The 17,293-nt window shown below is 34.4% G+C and overlaps 1 protein-coding gene across 8 annotated transcripts in view; it reads left to right on the forward strand.

The window, feature by feature from the left end:
- YAP1 (Yes1 associated transcriptional regulator) overlaps positions 1–17,293 on the forward strand; it is a 160,983-nt gene that overhangs the window by 74,200 nt on the left and 69,490 nt on the right. For all 8 annotated transcript variants that reach the window (XM_044668499.1, XM_044668501.1, XM_044668500.1 and 5 more), the window contains exon 3: positions 10,482–10,597. In XM_044668499.1, coding sequence (XP_044524434.1) covers positions 10,482–10,597 — 116 coding nt within the window. The remainder of the gene's footprint in view (positions 1–10,481; positions 10,598–17,293) is intronic.

A 17,293-nucleotide genomic window follows, 5' to 3' on the forward strand; every position in this document is an offset into this window, starting at 1 on the left:
ATATATATGTAATATATATATATGTCTATGAATACGAGTTCTTCATTGCAAATATGTTGACAAATTGATGTGCAAACTGGAAAAACTGCTTCCTAATTATTCCTGCATAGACTTTATTTGCCTCTTTGGGATGTAGTATATTTTCCCATTAAAAGATTTGAGTTTGAAAGATATGCCTTAAGCAATTAATTTCCCAGGATCTAACAGAAGTCTCTCTTTCCCAACAGGCAAACATGTATTTGAAGCATTATTTTCAACCTAATTTAGTGGTAAGGAGGTACTGCTTTGAAAGAAAAAATTTGGAAACTTAAAAATATTGTCTATTCATAGTCATTTGCATGTTGACTCCCTTATCAGACTATGAGCTCCTTAAGAACTTGGGCTATTTTTACCTTTCTTTGTATCTTAAGCACAGTGCTTAGAATATAGTAAGAGCTTAATAAATGATGGTTGACTAGCATTGACTTAGTAATCTCAAATAGCATCTCATAAAATTTTATGGGAAATATTATATAGACGTACCCAAATCAGTTTTGCTCACAAAATAAGAGTTTTTGCTTCAATCTTATTGTGCTAGATCTGAAAACACCACCTGTTATCCATTGAAGGAGATGAGGCAGTAGACTGGTCATTAATTTCTGCTTATGTCAACTAATCTCTTATACCAGTTTTTTGTTTGCCTCATTTCTTTCTTCTTTTCCTTCTATAATATCACTGCTCAGAGTAGAGGCAAGCCCCTGCCTTGGAGCCATTGGTTCAGCTTCTGCAGGAAGTTAGTTCTTTTGTTGTAAATGTATTCTTGTGCAACTAGCTATTTGCAATCTAGTGAAGAACTCCTTTGTGTGGAGGAAAATCACAGATTGTTAGAGCCACAAAGGTCTTTTAAGAGGTCAACTGTCCCAACCTCTTCATTTTTTAGATGAAGAAACTAAGTCCCACAGAACTGATGTGATTTGCCTGAGGTCCCACAAGTATGGAGTCCAGGCAGAATTTCAACCTAGGTCTTTTAACTTTGAGTACAAATATCATTTGACAACAGTACACTATGAGAACTCTGGTAAGGATAGTTATGTGTCATTTAGAATTTAATTGGGATAGAATTTCACAAAACTCATTTTTATAAAGAAGTTTCTGCAGAATGTATTCTTTCATATCTTAGTATCAAAAATCTAGTTCCAGTTCTTTCTAAATAATCATATAAAGTCTATCCACTTTTTCTTATTACATAGGATTTTTGTCCATATCATTTCACAATTCTCCATTGAAGATATCTACTAAAAATGGTAAAATCTAGTCTCTTCCCTAATATTTAATTTTTAATTTAATAATTATAATAATATTTAATATTTCATTTCAACAAAGGTGCCTATTCTGTGCAAGGCACTGTGCTACATGGTAGAAATAAGAAGACAATAATGAGAAAGTTCTTGACTTCAAAGAGTTTATATCTCCCTGGGAGAATAAAATATCTATACAATTCAAAGTGATACAAGGGAATTTCAAGAGGGAAAGAATAATCATAATGGGATGAACAGGAAAGACCTTGTATAGGAAGTGGCACTTGAGCTGTGCTTTGAAGGAAGTAGGGATTATATAAGAAGTGGTGGATTTCAGATGTACTGGGCAAACCAACTACTTGTCGAAAGGGACAGAGCTATGAGATGGGCCCAGTTCATAGGCCAGTTTTACTGCAGTGGAGAGAGCATGAAGGGAAGTAGAATGGAATGAGACTACAAGTGAAGATTGTAGGCAACTTCAAGTGCCCAACTTAAGGTTTTATCCCTTATCCTAGAGGCAAGAGGGAAACATTAAAGGATTTTGAGTAAAGCTGGCATGGTCAGATCTGTGTTTAGGAGTATCTATCTGGTGTATTATGGAAGTTGTACTGAAGAAGAGACTGATCTGTTGCTGCCAAACTAATTAAGAAATAATTTCAGTAGTCTGAGAGAGAGGTGATAAAGACCTGAAATAGGGGAGAGAAGAGTATAGTCATGCCACAGTAGAACATCCATCTACACTTACTTACTCTCAGTAAATTACTACTCTACTTTCTCTGATCACATCTTTATTTTTTTGAAATTATTTTTTTGTTTTGAATATTTTCCCAAAGTTACATATTTCATGTTCTCCTCTCCCCCAATACCCCCTAACACCCCTTAGCCAACACATAATTCCACTGGGTTTTACACGTATCATTGATCAAGACCTAATTCCATATTATTGATAATTGGACTAGACTTATCATTTAGTGTCTACATTCCCAATAAAATCAACCCATGTGTTCAAGTAGTTGTTTTTCTTCTGTGATTCTCCTCCCACAGTTCTTCCTCCAAATGTGGCTAGTTTTCTTTCTCATAAGTCCCTCAGCCTTGCTCTGGATCCTTGCATTGCTGCTAGTTAGAGAAGTCTGTTATGTTCAGTTGTACCATAGTGTATCTGATCACATCTTTAATGATGGCTCTTGTGCCACTTATCACATGCAAGTCATTGTTAGCAATATGTTGTGACTTCCTTCTAACTGCCATATGTCTTAACATTGGCCTTTGGATAACCTGCTATTTTGATTCTTTGGGCTTTATGATATTCCATGATTTATAACCATATATCACCACCAGGAAAATGTTATGTTCATAAGAAGGATTTTTACATTATCCAATGACTTAGGATCCCTTAGATCTCCTTGTTCTGTTCACTGTAGGCTCTCCTCATTGTCTTTATCTGTGGCACCTGTCCAAGACAGGTTTGCTAATGAACTTGACAGTCTGCTCATATAGTATCATATATGAATGGAGGGCAGCCAGCAATAATCCCTAAAACAGAAAAATGGATCATTTTGTTTGTGGAACAGCCAGGATCAAAGAGCAGGGAGTAAAATGTAAAAGTGAAAAGGTTAGAGCAGGGCCAGGTTATGAAGGGCTTTGAATGCCAGAGTATTTGCCAAAGAGAATGAACAAAATTTATTGAGTAAGAGGGGATATGATAGACCAGAGCTTGATGAAAATCCTTTAGTGGCCACTGGAGTGAGGTGGAGAGAGATTTGAGGAAGCAGCCTGAGCAGCAAGGAGGGAGGGAGGGAGACAGAGAGAGAGAGAGAGAGAGAGAGAGAATATGAATATGAATATCAATACAGATTACTTATAGGTTGTAAGCTAAGGGATTGAGGATGCGGGACATATAGTTTAAGATGTCTGTAGTCCTCTATTATCTTCCTGGTTCAGCTTATTTCACTCAGAGTTAGTTCATAAAACTCACTCCCTGCCTCTCTAAATTCTTATATTTATTATTTCTTATGCTATAACAATATTCCTTTACATGTATGTCCTAGAATTTGTTAATCATTCCCCTGTTTCTTAATACCCACTTTGTTTCTTGTTCTTTAATACTATAAGGAATACTACTTAGTCTATTTTTATTGTATACAGGCTCTTTTTTGGTGTATATGACTAGTAATGGGGCTCCAGGGCAAAAGGTATGAATGCCAGAATCACTTTCTTTGCAGAATTAGAATTTGTTTTTTTCAGAATGATTGGACCAATTTGCATCTACTAAAAATGTATTCATATACCTGCCTTTCTACAACCCCACTAAAATAGACTATTGCCATCTTTTAATACGTTTTCCAAATTATTTATAATACCTAACTATTTTAAATAATGGAAGGACTTCCTCATCTGTTGTAGACTTCCTGATTCCCTGTGTGGAGGCACATAGTAGGCAGTATATAAAATGCATATTCCCTTATTCCTATGCACCTGCCTAGGGGACCAGAGCCTCCTGGTATGTATTTTGGAATTATCTATTGTAATTTAGGCTTTCTTGTGGAATTGTTCTTAACCTACCTTTGAATGCTAAACCTGGCGATACAGGTATGTAATTTATTAGAAAACTTTTAATACTTACCATACTTTTAAGTATATGAAGTAGTGTGTGACATTCACTACTTTAATACAGGAAACTTGGGGTGTTTCTTAGAATTTGAAGTGAAATGTTTTTTTTCCAACTTCTGGTATAGGGACCTCTTACAAAAATAGTAAGTTAGAAAAGCCAGGCCAGAAGACAGGAGGTTCTGGCTTCACATTTGGTCTCAAGTCACTTCCTTGCTGTATGACCCTGGATAAGTCACTTACCCTCCATTTCCTGGCCCTTACCACTCTTCTGCCTTGGAGCCAGTACATAGTATTGAATCTAAGACAGAAAGTAAGGGTTTTAAAAAGGCATAGTAAGCTCCCACTTTGAAATAGTATGTGGTTGGGGACTAAGATTCTTGCCTTCCCAGCTTATATTAGACCAGGGGTCGGCAATGCAGGAGCCATAAAGTCTTATTTTTTTTTCAGGCGCTGTTACAGGAGCAGCACTGTGAGCACTGTACGGCTCTCACGAAATTACATTTTAAAAAATGTGGCGTTTATGGTTCTCGCGGCCAAAAAGGTTGCCGACCCCTGTATTAGAGCATGCTCTCTGGTGTGGAAATTAGACTAGTATCTGTCCTTCAGATCTTCAGAAATGTTGGAAATCCTGAGAATTTTAAGTCTGAGCTTTAAATTTCAGAAAGCTTTCAGTTTATACTAAGACTGCCATACTTCTGAACTATTTTTGGGTACTACAGTTTCTTATCCAAGAAAAGGGCTTTAATTAAGCCAGAAGGATTGAGAAAAGAAATATATACATAATCAAGACTAATCTGATAATGGCTCTCTTGAGGATTTTAGCACAACTTTGCCATTCATACATATTTGTTTCAATAAAAAATCAGATTTTATAATGTCATAAAGTCATTGTGAGGTAACTATATTCCATGGAGCCTAGTACCTTACACTTAATAGAATTTCAATAAAACTTTGTTTAATTACATTGTTGAAGAGAGCAAGGTATAACTACTGTGCTAACTAAGGGCATTCTCTATGCCTATTGACTGCATGCAAGGGTTACAGTTTTAACTACACCTAGATAAAACACCTCTATGAGCAATAATCATCTTCAAATACAAAGTACAGTAAATGTTAAATCATATAGTTATTATTAGGAAAGCTGACAGGTTAATTCTTTCTCAACCTTATTCTTGAGGTCACAGAGCTTTCTCTTGGCCATAAATATTCTTTCTTTTTTTAAAAAAGGGAACAGAATAATTTGCATATTTAAGGAACTTGTAGAATTCCACATTTCTTTCTTGCTCCTTTTTATTTTGACTAGACGAATGACATTAGTTAGAAGAAGAGGCACCACTTATATTCATGGAATCATATAGAAATATAGTCTTATTCTACATATTTATATTTTAGATATTTCCTCTATTTTTCTTAATCTGTAATCTTATTTTTGTGCTAGTTTTGATGCAGTTAGGTATAGTTTGGCCTAAGTTTCTTGTATAAAAATCTGGTCTGGAAATATTTTTTTAATGTCAGACTATAAACCAGTTATATTCCTTTTTTTGAGCATTATGTTTTATAATTATTTAAGCATTATAGGAAACCATGTGTTAAAATCTACCTTTTTTCCTCATCAGGAAGCATTTAGTTCTTAAGATGATATTAACAAACCTCCACACTACCCAATAAAATGGAGAAATTTAGAATGGCAAACACTTATAGGAAATTGGACTTGGGAAAGAACCCCAAATTATGTGGGCTTCACATTGCAATATTTTAACTTTTTGTAGGGAATTTTGAAATTCAATAAATGTATATGATGCAGCTGCATGGTTCGCACAGCTGTTGCCAGTTTCCTCTGCCTTCTATATTAAAATCTTGAAAAGGCTAGAATCTAGGAAAGAAATAATAGCATTTTAGATATCTCAAATTCTACCACCATTTACTGTATTTTGTTCAACCTTGCATGTGTGTTGATGTAGCATCTCAGGCAATTTTTCTCAAGAACGAAAGCAAAAAAAACCTGAGAGTAACATAACAGAACAGGTCTAATTTTGGAGCTTTCCAAGACTGGAACTATTCTTAGATCAAGTAACTTTTTTAAACTTTTAAAAATGAATATCAGATAATAAATATATGAAGCCTATTATATAGACCCTAATGTTCAGTAAATTAATTAATATATGTGCAAAATACTTTGTGGGAAGAGTATGGATTTAGATTTAAGAGGACCTAAGATCACATCTTTGCTTTGCCACTATAAGGATGATATTAGAAAATAAGTATTGTTTTATTAGTTTAAAGATAAGAAGTAGAGAAGCTGGCTTGAGAAAGAATTGGAGTTTCAAATAGAGCTGAGAGAGAGTGTGTTAATTTCAACTGATGGCAGTTATAACCGTTATTCTATGGCAGTTACACTCTCTGGGTGTGGCATTCCAGGAGTGGCTTCTGGCAGTCGAAGGAGCCCACACAGGTTCTCTTTCTCTCTCAGGGCTAGCGAAAGTAGAATCTTTGCCTCTCTCTATCTCTGTCTGAGTGAAAAACTTGAAGGAGTGGAGTGTTTTCTTTTCCAACTTGGGAAACACTATTCATTTATCTGTTATTGTCTATAGATTGGACTCTTGAGTCTGTTAAGGCTCAGAGTCCTAACTTGATTCTTGTGGAGACTCAACCAGCTAGCCTTGGTTATCTTTATACGTTAATGGTGAAGTTAAGAGTTATAGTGGTTAGGTTTATTTAGAATAGTATAAATTTGGTTAGTTAAGACTGGGGAGGATTAGCGTAGCCTGTGAACCACAGGAGAAGCGGTTCCTTGTGGAACCGCGGAGTTTATTTGGGTGGAGCTAGAATCTCTTAGAATTAGAAATCCTTTTTCCCTTATATATATTTAGTTTATTTTTCATAAACAAGAGTCTCTTTAGCGTTCCTTGTGCCTGGCCCTGAAGGGAAATTCATCTTTGAGCTTCACTTCACTTACCACTGAAGATACTTTGATAACATCTATCAAAAGTATCTAGAAACAATTTTGAACCTTTATTTTCTAGTTCTTTGTCCTTATTTGTGTGCTCAGCTATTTTATTTTTATACCACTTAATACCTTGGGTATCTTACACTCACTTGTTGTCTTATGTATAGGATATTAACTTCTTGACTAAGGGTCTTATCTCATTTTTGTCTTTTTATTGTCTGGGGCCAAGTACAGAACTTGGCACATACTGGTCAGTTAATAAATACATGCTGATTAATTGTTAATTGTTTTACCTCTGGTTTAGCCTAGTTTATTTGGATCAAACTCTAAAGGTTCCATCTGTAGACCAACTGAATTTAACCTATCTAGAAATGAGAGGTAATAGGCAGCTGCTTAGAAAATGAACTGAACGGCAGTTTATTTTTATTCCAAATAAATAATATTTTCTGCTTGACACTAAGATTCATCTGCTAATGTGATCCTCCTTGATTATGGAACTATTCTTGCAGATGAGGGCAGAAAGCACTGTTCAGTCCTCCATTTCCTTTTCCCTTCACACCAAGCACATTAACCCTTGACCTGGAGGCTTATATCTCCTTGCCCCCTATCAAAAGGTTTTTTTGAATGGCTGTCTTTCAGGTCTGTTTTAGTAATACTGAAATGGCATCAGCCCTATAGTGTTTATCAGGTTGCAACTAAAGATTATATCCAGTGTGTGGTTAGAAAACCAAACTAAAACTTTTATTTGCTTTAATATTTTTTGCCAGCCTAAAAATTGTTCATGGTTTAGATGACCTCTTTAATTCTCTTAAAAACTATTTCCAAGTTAAAAATGTTAAGTATATTGAATGCCTCAGTATGTTATAGTACATACAGAGTATCTGAAAGATGTAATCAATATCCTCAAATGTTGTTGTATTATTATGTTTAATAAAGCTAAACATTGAAACTATGCCCAAAAGGCTATAAAACTGTACATATTCTTTGACCCAGCAATGCCACTACTAGCTCTGTATCCCTGAGTTTAAAAAAAAAAGGAAAAGAGCCTATATGTACAAAAATATTTATAACAACTCTTTTTGTGGTAACAAATAATTGGAAATTGAGAGGATTCTCATCAATTGATGAATAGATGAACAAATTGTGGCATATGATTGTAATAGAATATTATTATAAGAAATGACAAATAGAATGATTTCAGAAAAACTTGGAAAAACTTACATGAACCAATGCAAAGTGAAGTGAGTAGAACCAGAAGAACATTATACATAGTACACAGTAACAGTAATTATGTACAATGAATTACGTAGCCATTTTCAGCAATACAATGATCTGAAACAACTCCAAAGGACTTATGATGAAAAATGCTATCCTCTTCCAGAGTAACCACCCTCTTTATTACTTAAAGCCAAGAAAGATTGAATGATATTCTTCCAGGTCACAGGTAGAAAGTAACAGAGCCAGAATTCAAACACAGCTCATCTGACAAGTGCTTGCTTACTTGAGACTGCCTCTATAAAAGCTAGAGCATGTGTCAAATTTCATTTTAAAATTTACTGTTATTTCCTTAATTTGCTACTTTTGCCTGGATATTTTAGAGCAGAGGTCACAGGCCAATTTACCCTCTGGTTTTGCTGACTAAGCTAAGAATAGTTTTGACATTTTAAAATAAAGTTTTATTATATTTTTAAAATGTAAAAAAATTCTCAAATCACAGGTTGTACAAAGGCATTGGAATTTGGCTCATCGACATGGATTGCCAACTCCTTCTTTGTTGTTATTTAGAACTTTGATTTGTTATTCCTAGGATCATAGGTTTAGATAGATAGATAGATAGATAGATAGATAGATAGATAGATAGATAGATAGATAGATAGATAGATAGATAGATAGCTCTTGAGTGAACCTCAGGGATCATCTTATCGAATGCCCACAATTTAGAGATGAAGAAACTGAGACTGAGAGATTAAATAATTTTCCAGTTAGCAAATGTGTACTATTGGTATTAAATTTTCATTATTGTTATGAACTAAACAGTGTAGCCCAAACATGAATTTCAGTATACAAAGAAAATGAGTATATGAACTGTGAATTACATATAGTTTTATGAAGTGCATAATAAATTTAACATGATAGTATTCAAATGTGCTCTTGTGTCTCCTTCAATACCTCCTTCTATTCTCTTCAATGTATTTTTTTTTTTTTAGGTTTCATCAACACTCTTTGTTCTTTTCTGGCATCTCTATCACTATTGTCCCAACTCCCTCCTTCCATTTCTCCTAAAAATAAAAGGCTTCTTTTGTGACAAATAAATACATTTAAACCAAAAAAAAAAGAAGAAGACATATTGGCCCTCTCAGAGCGTATGTCTCATTCTACACATGTAGTCCATTACCTTTCTGTCAAGAGGTAGGAGAAGTATTTGTCATCATCAAACATTGCATCACTTAGAATTTCTTAAGTTTTTCAAAGTTGTTTTCCTTTACATTATTGTTGTCTTGTTATCATATATATTGTTCTTGCCTTCACTTTACTCTTCATTAATTTATATAGTCTTCAAATTTCTTTGAATCCCATCTCTTTTGGTATTTCTTCCAGGGCAATAATATTCCATTGTATTCATATAATTTAATTCATTTAGCTATGCACCCAAATGCTGAGAACTCACTTTATTTCCAATTCTTTGCTACAAAAAAAAAAACAAAACATTTTTCTTATATAAAGGAGAATCAGGAGAAAAACATCACCATTAAGTTAAATTTTATTTCATAATTATTAAGTAATGAGTATAAGATATTACTTACTAATAAGTTAAAATATAAGATTTATTTGTTGAAGAAGATAGTGTCATAAAGCTTGGTAAGTTTAGCATATTTCCTTGAAGAAAATGAAAACCAGTTTCTGTTTAACATGGAAAAGTTCCTTACTGATTGCCATGTTAATAATTGATTAAATTATTCAAATAGTAAGATTTCTGATGATTGGGTTAACTGATTTTTCACTAATCTTAGTTTTCTATTTTTAAAGGTTTTAATATTGCTGGTTTTTAAGCACATAAATTTATATCAGTTATTTAAATACAGGAATGTAAAGTTGTATTCTTTATATATGGATCTTGAGTTTTTGCTCTTACTTAGCATAAAAAACACTTTAAAAATTAATAATAAAGTTAGATTGTTATTATCCCAACCTATGATTTCAATGTAAGAAACTTTTGACATAAAAATAAAAATTTCTGGGGGCATAAGAAATTTAAATTACTTCACCAGGGTCAGAGATAATTAGAGGCAGGATTTGAACCTGATTCCAAAGTTAGCCCTCTGACCACTGTAACATAGTACCCCTCCACTAGATTATTAATGATTGTAAATAGTCACTTGTGAGGACAGGGAATTTCCTTTTACCTGAAATTTCAGGCATAACTTTCCACACCTTTCAGGAATAGAATTTGCAAGGTAATTAATTAATGCCAAACCTATTTAGAGGAGTTATTGAATGGACATGACTAAAATGGAATAGTAAAAGGGACAAAATGCAAAGGATTAATTTAGGATCTTTTGTTCAGTGTTTCCTTCCTGTTTTTTAGAAAAATTGTTGTGAAGACATGAAATATTCTTATCTTAACTCAGTGGTTTGTTTTGTCTTAGTCACATCGATCAGACAACAACATGGCAGGACCCCAGAAAGGCATTGCTTTCCCAGATGAATGTTACAGCTCCCACCAGTCCACCAGTCCAACAAAACATAATGAATTCAGCCTCCGGTAAGTCATGTGTGATTAAAAGGGTGCATTAATCACCATTTACAAACTTCTTATTTTTAAAAACTAAAGCTCTCCTTTGAGTTGATGATATAAATTCATTACAAATATTCTTCTATGTTTAAAATTTTTAAATCATTAAATCCTTGAAGATTCAAGCTTTTAATTTCCCCTATAGAACGGGCCACCACATTCCCTTTTCCCATCTCCCCTACAAAAATCAGGAGATTTAGCATTTCACTCTTTGGATCCAACTATGAGCCAATAAGACCATAATTCTAGCATAATTTTATATCTAAATCCTGTATCAATATGGCACCATAAACTAGCTTAGCTATTTAAAAGAAATAATTCCAATACATTTACTTTAAAAACAAACATTCTACCAAAGACAAAATGGTGCTTCAAAATCCAACTCAGAGTTGGATCATACTGCCTTGCTTAAAATTTCTCTTTTTCTTCACTTTTTGTGTTTAAACCTTATAACTGAAGTTTCCCACATCCTTTGGTGGTTTGAATAAAAAGCAAAGGTATATTGTTTCTCAGGACTATCCGGAAATTTATTCCACCCTAAGAATCACTAGAGGGCAATAGAAATGCTTCTTTTCTCAGAATGCTTATGTGTTGTCCATGTCCCAGGTCCAAACCTCAGAATTAATTGGTAACTAAATTAAGAACTGCAGAACTTTATAATGCTGAAGTAGTTTCTGTTTTTAAGATTTCCATTGCCTGTTTCTTCTAATGCTGTACTATGGGTGCAGAGGCAGGCAGGCAGGCATAGTCCCAGAATTTTCTTAATATAGAAATGAATTCCTTGTTCTTTTCCTTTTGTAAACTGCTGTAACCTGCAGAAGCATAAGGCTTTTTATTTTGTTGTTGTTTGGGGGCATACCATTAGAATCTTTATAGATCTCCTATAAGGAAAACAAGATACAAGATGATGAAATCATCCTTTGTCAATTTTAAATTGGTTATATAGTGTAATGTTTTCATTGAGAAGTCTAGTATTCTAAAATCGTCTGGAAAATCTAAAAATCTTCAAAAGTACTATGATTTTGTAGAAAAGGTTGGGTGCTAACTATTATCATTACTTAAAAAATCTTCAGAGGTAACTATACCTTTTTGTTACAGTCAGAAATTCATATTTTTATCTGTTTATATTCATTCCCTGTACTATCTCACTCCTGTGATATGCATGCTGAATGTATATTTTATTTTATATCTCACACTATCACTGATTAATTAGTTGGCAAATTTTTAAAAAATCTTCATTCGAAGAGAAACATTAAAGACCAGGAGGAACTTAGAGCAAATTCTTTTAACTTTGAAAATGGGAAATTCATTTAATAGCAGAAAGATTTCAAATAGAGGTCTCACTCAGGAATACCATCAGCAAAAGCCATACCCACACAACAACACAACAAATTTAACCAACTAAATCATGTCCCAATGATTATTTTCCTATCCATATTGGAAATGTAATTTATATTAAAGACACTTTTGTAATTAATCAAAGATAACTGATTACATCTGTCCTCTACAAGAGTATTTTAGCAGCGTAGACTCATAGATTAAAACGGAGAGGAAGCTCAATGATGATCTAGTCCAATCCTCTCATTTTCATATAAGGAAGCTGAGGCTTCCAAAAGGAGATGGCTTATCTAAAGGCATACAGGTTCTATATAGCAGGATTGGCATTTGAACCCAGTTCCCCTGAGGCAGAATCCATTGTTCTTTCCATTGTTTTCTGTTCCATTCCCTTTCTTTGTGTTATAGGGGAACATATTTCTTTGAGTTGGTGAATAATACTGTGTGGCAAGCACCCTATCTTTTTCCTTACCACAGCATTCAAGGCTGTCTGGCTTCTATCCTCCTCATCTAAAAACTTTACTGGTAGTATTCTGATTATAACCTCTCTCAGTGCTATCTCCCATGGTGAGTTTTGTGACCATCTTTCCACACCCACAGGTAGATCATTAGAAAAGGGATCACAGCAAAGATTTCTGTTTCACTGCATTTTTATCTGTAGCAACTAACTGGGAGAAGAATGGAATTCAGAGCTAGATACCTAAGTAGGGAATATATCGGTCTGGATTGGCTTCCAAAGGAGGCATTCCACTAAAGGATTAGAAAAGGCAAGATAGGGGGCAGCTGGCTAGCTCAGTGGATTGAGAGTCAGGCCTAGAGACAGGAGGTCCTAGGTTCAAATCTGGCCTCAGCCACTTCCCAGCTGTGTGACCCTGGGCAAGTCACTTGACCCCCATTGCCCACCCTTACCACTCTTCCACCTAGGAGCCAATACATAGAAGTTAAGGGTTTAAAAAATTAAAAAAAGGAAAAAAGGAAAAGGCAAGATGGGGGCAGCTGGGTAGCTCAGTGGATTGAGAGCCAGGCCTAGAGACGGGAGGTCCTAGGTTAAAATCTGGCCTCAGACACTTCCCAGCTGTGTGACCCTGGACAAGTCACTTGACCCCCATTCCCTCACCCTTACCTCTCTTCTGCCTTGGAGCCAATACACAGTAATGACTTCCAAGATGGAAGGTAAGGGTTTATTTTTTTTTTAAGGCAAGATATTTGATCCAGGGCCCTATAGTTTCTTTCATACCCCTGGTACAGTTCTTGTAACTTCTGAACAGAACCTGGACAAAGCAATTTTGGTGCCATAGGTGAAGTTTTAAAGTTGGATTCTCTAGGTGTCTAAAACTATAGATTTTAAGTAATTGCTATATTACAATATAACTCAACTTATCATCAAATTAATGTGTGTAATGGAAACCAACATTTTCTGGCATTTGAAACAATCCTTATTTTAGCACTTTTCCCTTCTCCCTTGAATTTCACAATATTCTAATGTATATGAATAGTTTGGACTTAGTCTTATGTTTAAAACCAAACATCCATCACAAGCAACTTCTGATTGTTTTCCTACATCTCAGTGTTAAGTACAAACTTGCTTTAGCATCTGGTTGTAAGAGAAATCAGAGAACCTTTTGTATACTATTCTATGCAGTATATTATTGGTATATTTGAATATCTTCCAAACGAATGTTTTGAGGACAAGTTTTAATTTTATTATATTCAGTATTGGTGGCAGAGGTAGATAAGTAGAGTGGGCCCTTGAATATCATTATGAGTCTGAGCCATTCTATGATACATATACCTTGTGATGAAGTTTTTCTATTATTTCAGTTACTAAAATTCCTTGGATGATATAAAAGAAAAACTTCTGACTTATACTATCATTTAAAAAATAACTAATACACACAGTGATTAGCATAATGCCTGTCATATATTGACTCAATGATCATATGAGTTAAAATCCCTCCTCAGATAGTTACTATCTGTGATTCTATGCAAAAGTCATTCAACCACTGTTCCTTCATCTATAAAAATGGACATAATGGTATCATTGCCTGTGGTTGTTTTGGGGGGGGGGAGATAATGTGATCTTTAAAGCACTGTATAATTGCTACATAAAGCAATACATAATAATAATCTTATTATTATTACTGAACTCTTTTGTTCTTTACATGTCCTCATTTTAGATGGCAAACACCTTGCCATTTGGTCAAGTAGCTATTTGTTCAATAAAAGAAAAAGGGTATTAATACTAATGATACTAATACTAAAAGACACACCTGGCTTAATCTTAGCTTCTTGTTGTTACCATCTCTCCATAGTAACAAAATATAAGGACTATTTATTTGAGTGTACTAGTTTACTTCATTCAACAGGCAGTTGTGGGGACAGGGGCTTACCATGTACCAAACACAGATTTAGACACCTATGTGCCTTCAAGTAGCAGACATTCTACTGGGCAGTGAGAAATATGGCAGGCACAGATAAGTACAATACAAGGTAATGAATGATTGAGGTGGGGAATATACAGATAAGATGCTCTAGGAAAATTTGAAAGGGTAAAAAAAGTTTTAATTTGCGGGCAAAGGAGGTATCTGGCAAGATTGAACACAGAAAGTGGCACCTGAACCTTTGAGCTGCTAAATAAGATTATGATTCTGAAAAGTATTGATGAATATGGACTAGTTTCCAAACATGAGGAGCGGCTTGTGTAAAGACAAAGAAGTAGAAAATGGAATATCTAATTTAACAATTAGTAGTCAATTCGGGCAAACCATGAGTGTGGATGAAAGATAGTAATGTGAACACAGCTGTAATGGTAAGTGAGAGCCAGGCTGAGATGTTTAAATGTTAGATAGAGGTAGTTAGGGAGTAACTGAAGAATTTTTAGGGAAGGGAGTCATATATTCCTGGAGTCCATTAGATTATGGTTATAGGAAAATAGATAAGTGATATGTGGAAAGAAAGAGTGAAAAGATTATGGGATCATAAATGCTGAGAGATGCAGGCAGAGGGGATCTGGAAGTAGCAGTGGGGACCTTAACTTATGCCAAGTAACTTTCATTGTCCTGTGTGTTGGGGTGTGGGGTGAGAGAGCTAGCAAGTACTGGCAAAGTTTTCAGGGAAGAATCATATTCAAGGGAGATTCCAGTTTCTATGAGTACCAGAAGAAGAAAGGAATGTAGAAATGAGATATTTAGAATAATGAGGGAATTTATTAATAAAGCTGGCTGTTAGAAGCTATTGGGGAAATGAGAGAGTAGAAAATGGTGAAGTGGGGATGAAAACAGGGGCAGTAGGAACAAGGAAGACACATTTTATTTTGCTTCTTCACCCTGGAAGTTGACTTTGAATCACAGGGACTAGCAGAGCATGCAATTGGAATTTGTTATCTGTAGGGCAGGTTATGGTAAAAATTGTAGACTTAAGTTTGATCCCAAAATCCTAGTTCATATTCTGGTTTGAAGGTGCCTTCTGCAAATGACTTCTCCCAGGTGGAGCCCCCTCAGTGTATCAAAGAAGGAGACCAGATAGGTAATCATTAATGATAGCCAGCAAAGTCCCACAGTAAAGGCAAGTCTTCTGCAGTTGATATTTCCAAATGAAGTTATTCCAGATGAAGTCTTTTTGAGGTTATAAACTGTCAGATAGCAGGGTTCAACAAAGGAGTCAGGTTTGGACACATGATTTTATATTCCATTGGAAGCAAAATCAATATTCACAAGATCACAGATCCTTTAAAATATTGAAATATCAAGTAATAGTTATAGCGAAATAATATAATGAAAGATTTCATCTGAAAAGGTATTATTTAAAAGATTCCAAAGCTTCTAGGAATATGGGATAAAGCCATGACCAAATAAAAATCTAAACCTTTTTCTTGGGTACATAATCTTGTTAAGTAAGTTTCAGTTACTTAACTGAAAGTAAGTATTGCAGTTGAATAGACTACAACACATTGTTAGGGAAGGCTTAGGGTAGTGGTTAGGGGGAGATCCATGATTAGTATTTTAAAACAATAAAAAAATTTTAATTAAGGAAGATCTTCCATCTTGAAAATTACCACGAGAGTATAGAACTGTATCTTATATTATACATACATGAAACAAAGAATTTCATTAACACTTAATGACAACAGTTTTAAAAACCTCACTTTTAACAATAAGGAATGTAATTTGACTTTTCTGGTGACCATATATTGTTTCCATTACTCAGTAACCTATCTTCCTTTGAGGTTCATTCTATTCATATCTACCACCCAGTCAAAATTCTGATAGGGTAAGCCAGGAAGGTGGAGTTGGGGGAAAGGGGAGAGAGACAAAAATAAGAGATTGCCATAAGAAGACTAGTAGATAATTAACCAAAATCAAGATAGGGTGATAAATGGATAAACTGGACCCCAAAGAATGAGAAATTACTGAGAGATGAATGAACTCATTTCTAAAATATTATGGAAGAAGATGGTGGTTGCCTATTCCTAACATTGTTCCCAGAAACGGTAGTGGTATGTGGATTACTTGGGACAAAGTAAAATAACTAAATTTATTGGCCTACAATAAACCTTGCAACTCTTTGTATCTTTAGAAAACTTTTTAAAAAAAGATGGTAGAAGATCTTGAACACTGTCACCTCATAAGCAAGAAATAGTGTAAGGAAAAACAGATTTATGAAAGTTTGGTGAGAAACCTAACTAAAACACAATCTCCTGTGAGAGAATTTAGGGATGCAATTGAGAAACAAAGAACATCTAGAATTTTTTTTAAATCTATTAAAGATTTCAATGTCAAAAGTTTCTCATCAATGGCAGTGGAGCCACTAAATTTAGATTCTTCACACTAGTGCTTGATGTACTCCATAAAGAAATAGAAATGGCAGTTAAGAAAAGCAAAATGGGAAGAACAATGTATAATCAGCAATACAGTGCGTGTGTGTGTGTGTATATATATATATATATATATATATATATATATATATATAAGTCCCTACTAAAAGTGACACAATTTGAGGACTTGTAGGGATCAGTTATGATATATGAAACAAGAAAAACCCCAAAACTGAAAAAATCTTAGTTTTATTACTAAAAAAAGGTGATAGAGAATATATCAATAACTTCCAACTCAAATGTTTACTTTCTCATATCTATAACTATTTCTGGAACTAAATTATACATGTATCAACAAGGAGACTACAACCAACAATAAATACTACAGTAAAGTTACATAATTGACTCAAAGGCACAATAAAGATAAAATCCTACTTTACTGTTTTTTGGTTGACTATAAAAAAGCATTTGGTTTCAGCAAATAGAGCAAATTGACTCCAAGCTTCCTTGAAGGCCCT

The sequence above is a fragment of the Gracilinanus agilis genome, chromosome 3 (genome assembly GCF_016433145.1).
Source record: "Gracilinanus agilis isolate LMUSP501 chromosome 3, AgileGrace, whole genome shotgun sequence".
NCBI classification, from domain to species: domain Eukaryota; kingdom Metazoa; phylum Chordata; class Mammalia; order Didelphimorphia; family Didelphidae; genus Gracilinanus; species Gracilinanus agilis.